This window comes from Cyprinodon variegatus, unplaced genomic scaffold, assembly GCF_000732505.1.
Source record: "Cyprinodon variegatus isolate N-32 unplaced genomic scaffold, C_variegatus-1.0 Scaffold388, whole genome shotgun sequence".
Taxonomy (NCBI): domain Eukaryota; kingdom Metazoa; phylum Chordata; class Actinopteri; order Cyprinodontiformes; family Cyprinodontidae; genus Cyprinodon; species Cyprinodon variegatus.
In genome coordinates, this window is record NW_015150841.1 from 467,146 (window position 1) to 473,286 (window position 6,141).

General features: G+C 39.5%; 1 protein-coding gene across 1 annotated transcript in view; it reads left to right on the forward strand.

Annotated features, from left to right (window-relative positions):
- cpne2 (copine II) overlaps nucleotides 1-6,141 on the forward strand; it is a 60,964-nt gene that overhangs the window by 52,204 nt on the left and 2,619 nt on the right. Inside the window, exon 15 of the mRNA XM_015387213.1 lies at nucleotides 2,548-2,784. Within this exon, the coding sequence (XP_015242699.1) occupies nucleotides 2,548-2,784 (237 nt within the window). The remainder of the gene's footprint in view (nucleotides 1-2,547; nucleotides 2,785-6,141) is intronic.

A 6,141-nucleotide genomic window follows, 5' to 3' on the forward strand; every position in this document is an offset into this window, starting at 1 on the left:
GGATGGATGGATGGATGGATGGATGGATGGATGGATGGATGGATGGATGGATGGATGGATGGATGGATGGATGGATGGATGGAGTATCTTTTGTTGTTTCCCTAAATCATTTCCATTTAAAATAAGGAAAACAACTTTGTTTACTGTTTTTGGCTGGATTAATCTTAATCTCAGTAGTTATGATGTCATCATCACTACCTGAGTCATCTTACTAGGGATACCTGATAAAAGATGACATTTAGCATGTCCCTTGTCATGCACATTTCATCTCTTGATCCGGATTCTGTGACATCCGCCTGACATCCCTGCAGATATGTGACTCGCTCAGAAGCTCTGAATCTAGACACTTTGAACAAATAGCAAAAAGTCCCCCTCTGGTAAAGCAGCATGTCTGCTGAATGTATCTGGATAGAGCACAGTAGCTGGGTATCATTATGCTCCCACGGTGCTTTTTGTCCCTAATTGTACCCTGTCACCCTGTGGGGAACAGAGGATTGTACTCGTCTGTGTGATGTGTGCCAGAACGCTTTTGTCTCTGTAAGGAAATGATTGCAGACCCTTTTCTTGTTTTCTATTACAGTGAGTTCAAACATAAGAATGAGTAACACACAATGACTGAAGGCAGCTGTTAGTGTATGTGCTCCTGTTTTGGTATCACAGTGAGGACCATTTCTCTCATTTAAGGACAGTTTATATCAAAGTGAGGACATTGGGATGGTCTTTTCTTCCTTTTTTCTAAGGGTTAGGTTTAGGACTAAGGTGTGAGTGGAGTCTATGTTAAGTTTAGGGTTAGTTATGCACTATTAATGGTTAGGTTTAAAGTTACAGTCAACAGGGCATAGAAAAGGTTGAAAATCAATGGGAGTCAACTCATGGATTGTGTGTATGAACGTGTATTAGGACGTCCTCCTGGGCTTGTGTTTGGATCGGTGTGTGCTGGTGAAGGTTTTTTGGTTGGTTTTAGACTGCACAGATATGCCGCTACTCAGCACTGCTTCTCTGATTATCAGAGAACCTGTGACTAAATGCAGCATGAACTTGCATAGAGATGCTCCTGCTGTTAGACACACACACACACACACACACACACACTGTTGGCCAATGTGGCCCCTGCGTGTCCTGGTGTGTGGATGACCCTGTGTATTTGTGTGATAATGATCCTCTAATGAGCGCTGCAGCTATCACATTAATGAGACAGGCTTCAGAGTCCTCCCTGTGCTGTGTGTGTCTTTGTCACATAGACGTGTGACTTTCTTTCAAGTAAAGACAGCTTCTGTTTTCACTTCTGTTCTTATCATTAGACCTCAGTTTGTGTTCAAGAGCAGCTGATGTCTGCTCGTGTTTATGTCAGAGTCAACAGAAATACATCCCAGATGATGATTCATTAATGGACAACGGTTGAGGCAGTTTATTGCTTTAACACACTTTGACATGACTTAATGCATGACTTTTATTTGGACAGTTAAAAAATAAAGGTGCATTTAAGAATGTTTAGCCTTAGGCCCCGTCCACACGAAGCCAAACCCTGGCCTAAACGCACAAATTTTTCACCAAACCAGCCTCTCATCCATACGAAGCCGGCGTTTCGGGGGTCTGTAAACAATCTTATTTTTATTAATCCTTCAGAGTGGGAAGATTTTGAAACGCCGTTTTCGCGTTTCCATCTTTAAGCTCTAATCGCATTTTTTTTCTTACACGCATGCGTCATAGCGTCGCCTCTAAACACGCACAGTATCACAACAACAATGGCGCTGTACTGTGTTGAATGGTTGCTGCTAATGCTACTCACCCTGCTGTCGGGCTTACAACAGAATCTTCTTCTTCTGGAATATCTCCAGGAAGAACAGAGCAATATCGACGACATAGTTCAGCACCTGAATTTGACTGAACCACAAAAATGGACCCGCAGGGCAACCATGTATAAATATTAGTGCGCATGCCCAACATTTCGTCGCCTATTTTTGCTTTGGCACCACAGCGCCACTTACAGGCCTGGCATACATTTTGCAGTGTTTTCATGCATTCGTGTGGACGATCACATTTATTTTACGTCTCCGTCTTTATGACAAAAGTTCTGGAAAATATTAATGTTTCGTGTTCGTTTTGACTTCGTGTGGACGGGGCCTTATAGTGCAAAATAATGGTGCACATAGGCAGTAATAGTTTGGTTGTATACTTTTAAGTTTACATTGATTAAAAAAGCAAAACAATGTTAGCAGTGCAAAATCATAGTGCAGAATGGCAATAAAGTTTAGTTTTGTGTATATGTATTGTGATGTTAAGAGTTCAGCAGATGAACAGTCTGATGGCAAGGGGGGAAAATGCAGTGGAGCCTCTTCCAGATTGCTGCATCTCCCTGGAAGGGCTGCTGTTGAATTCAGCCCAGGTGTTTGGTTTTGAGAGGCCTTTAAATTTACTGAGTTTACTTTTTGCACAAGATGATAATAGACAAACATTCTTATTATTTTTGCTTTAAAATATATTTAACCTTTCGTTTCCGCACCTGTCTTTCCTTCCCTTGTGTCTTCCCCTGTTATCCATTTGCAGCAATACTTCACTCTCCTCATCATAACAGATGGAGTCATCAGTGACATGGATGAGACACGCCATGCCATTGTTCAGGCCTCCAAGTTGCCAATGTCCATCATCATTATTGGTGTTGGTAACGCAGACTTTGCTGCCATGGAGTTCTTGGATGGAGATGCCAGCGTCCTGAGGTCCAACACAGGAGAGGAGGCGATCCGGGACATCGTGCAGTTCGTCCCATTCAGGGATTTCCGTAATGTGAGTAATGGCTAAGAGCTCTTTCTGATTTTCTTTACGTTTTAGCTGCTTACATTACCAAAAATTGAAATCTCAATAGATAATTTTTTTCTTAAAATAAGTTAATTTTTTCTTGAATTGTGGAGCTAAGTGAAATACTTTGCAACTGGTACAAGACAATTGACATTTAAAAAAACACAATTGTATTGTCTTATTTCAAATTATATTATCTAATTATCTTATTTCAAGAGTAAAAGAACTCCATTGGCAAATAAGCTTATTTACCTGCTAAAATTAAGGATAAATACATGTAATTTAAAAAAATTGTACTTACTTTTAGATCATTTTTGCTGTGTACCATAAGGTGGACCGGTCTTTTTAAAGTTTTCAGCTGATAAAACAGAAGAAGCCATGGGCTACTGCATCAGGCTTTTCAGAATTAGGACAATTAATAGGCGTTTTGCTCACATATTTGCTCCAAGTATGGTTTCTGTATGTTCTCATTGAACTATACCAACTTGTTACTAAGTGGTATTGTCTCACAATGAACACTTTAGGTTTTTGCTACTCTCCTGAAAATAAAAAAAAAGCTTATTAGAAAAAAAAGCCAATTTGAATGACAGTACTTTCTTTTCTTTGTAGAAGTGAAAAATAAAAAAGCCTATTTGTTTCTAAAAAGTCAGCTGCTAATATTCTAACATATCATGGTGGGGTAGAAGTTGGTTGAGGAACCAAATACAGAGATGAGGGAGGCAGAGATGAGTTCTTGCAAGTTTAATGAAATCAAAAAGGCAACAGAAACAAAATCCAAGAACAAAATACAGGAAACAAAAAAACATGAGAATATGGGGAAAACATACATGGGGAGTCAAGTAACAACAAGAAATCAGCAACTAGGAACTGCAGAGGTGGAATATATATGGAGAACAAAACAAATAACGGTCCAATGAGCTGATGTGGAGCAGGTGTGAATAAAAAGTAACCAGAAGGGAGCTAGGGGAAAGGAGGCAACAGAGAGTTACTCAAAAAAAAAAATGCAACACAGCTTAAATATAACACAGAATGGAAAATAAACCAAAGATCAACAAAACAAAATAACATAAATCATTTTTAAACTCAGTGGCTGCTCAGTGGAGCAGAGGGTAACACTGCTGCCATGCAGCAAGAAGGTTCCGGGTTCGATTCTGATTCCATTTGCATGTTCTTCCTGAGCATGCATGGGTTCTCTCTGGATACTCCGGCTTCCTCCCACAGTCCAAAAACATGACTGTTAGGTTCATTGGCTTCTCAAAGTTATCCTTGTGAGTGTAAGTGTGAATGGTTAGTTGTCCGGTTTGTCTCTCTGTTGCCCTGTGATGGACTGGCGACCTGTCCAGTGTGTACCCCGCCTCTCACCCGCAGACAGTTGGAGATAGGCACCAGCACCCCTCGCAACCCCAACAAGGATAAAGCATACGGAAAATGGTTTGACTGAATACTCAGAAGTCCAAAAGGGAAATATCGTAACACAACATGCAAGTTATTGACACAGGACTTTTACAGAAACTAACCCCTTTGTTTTTTTTTATTTATTTTTTTTATGAATATAATTACAATGAAAAAAAGAAAATACAGCTTGGTGAAGAATCATGGAGGTCTATCAACTCACCTGTGCAAATGATCAGTCTTTAAGGTCATGACAAGCACAAAACAGGCTTTAATCAGAGGCAACTGGACTTTTGCTCAGTTTTTTCTTTTGTCATTAGTGCTACTACATTGTGCAAACTCAGTGCACATAGAGCATTAAAAAAATGAGGGAAATGCTAAAATAATATAATGTTTTACCTTTGTATTTCTGAATATTTCTCAGGTTTTCCTAGGAATTGCCCAAAGAGCCACATATGCATTTGGAGCTGCAGGTCTCAGCCCCCATATGGCTTTATTGTGGTTGCAGCCACAGTGGTTGAGCTGATATTGTTAAAGTATTGAGATCATTCTTAGTGATTGTAGTTATTGATGAAAGGGTTTTAAGATCCAAATCCGTAACAGAAAGCAACAACTTTACTTGGTAATTTTCAGAAAAACTTGACTTTTACTTTTTTCATGGCACTGAAGATTAGCCTTCCCTGCATCTAATTTATCTGAAAACCATAGACTATGGTCGACTACAGCTCAGAAATAAGGTAGCAGCAGTAAAGAAACAGGGATGAACCAGAATGAAAACTAGAAGCTTGTTCATAAAAGGTTATAGGAAGAATTTCTAAAGAAATATGAAAGTAGTACATATGTGGTCTGAATTTTAAAATCTTTACACAATAATTTAAATATTAAAAAACACCTTTTTAAATGATGCAGCATTTAAAAATAAACATGAACAACAGTACCTTCAGTGGTGCTTTATGACAATTTCACCAACTAAAGTTTTGAATTTGTAAAACAATTTTTTTTTTAGTTTTAACTGTGTTTTTACTTAATGACTCATGTCCTACTGCCCTGCGCGTCAAGGCAGCCTGTTGCTTCACGTTTTGTGTTTTATCACGCACACAGCACACTTGGAGTTTAGAGAGTCTGCTGTTTGAGGGTTTCTGCTCGGTTATCTTGCTCTCAGCAGAGACGCTGCAAACAAATGGCAGGCTGATGGGTTTCTGAGCTGCGTTTATGTTAATGAAGGTTTGTACATGTGTGCTGCAGGTGAGCAGAGATTTTGGAGCACGCTCATTTTCAGGCTGTCTGTAGGAAGACTCATTAGTGCATTGTAGGGTTTTGTTTTGTCTTTTTCTTTGTAAGTTTTTGCATGAGTGTGTGTGTGTGTGTGTGTGCGTGGGCTGTCTGTGGGCGAACTAACTTCCAGGGTGGTGGGAGGAACAGACAATGTTTACTGGCTTCATTCCAGGCTGTTGGTGGGAGGGCGAGAGACGGAAACAAAATGAACTGAAAGAAAGGGACAGGAATTAATCTGAGACAGGAAATGAAGAAATGTGGAGAAAGGTCTTTTACTCCCACACTTACTCCTAATAATTTAGAGAAGAAAGAGAGTTTGTTTTTTACTATCGCTCATGGTACTTTTTTTTTCTCAAGTAATGGCTATAACAATGGGAAGTTTATGAACTTTAGGAATTCAGATTCTCTGGGCCCTGTTTCACCAAAGCTGAATTCAGAAATCCCAGGATAAAGATAAAACCTGACTTGACTTTCAATTAGATTCAGTTTATCAATATAGCGCCAATTCACAACACAAGTCATCTAAGGCACTTTACAGTTCACCAGATCATACAGTCAAACTGATTTCATTTTTTTTTATCTAAGGAAAACCAGTTGATTGTATTGACTCATCGACTCGAAAGCAATCCCTCACACTAAGCATGGTTGTAGCGACAGTGGAGAGGAAAATGTCTCGTT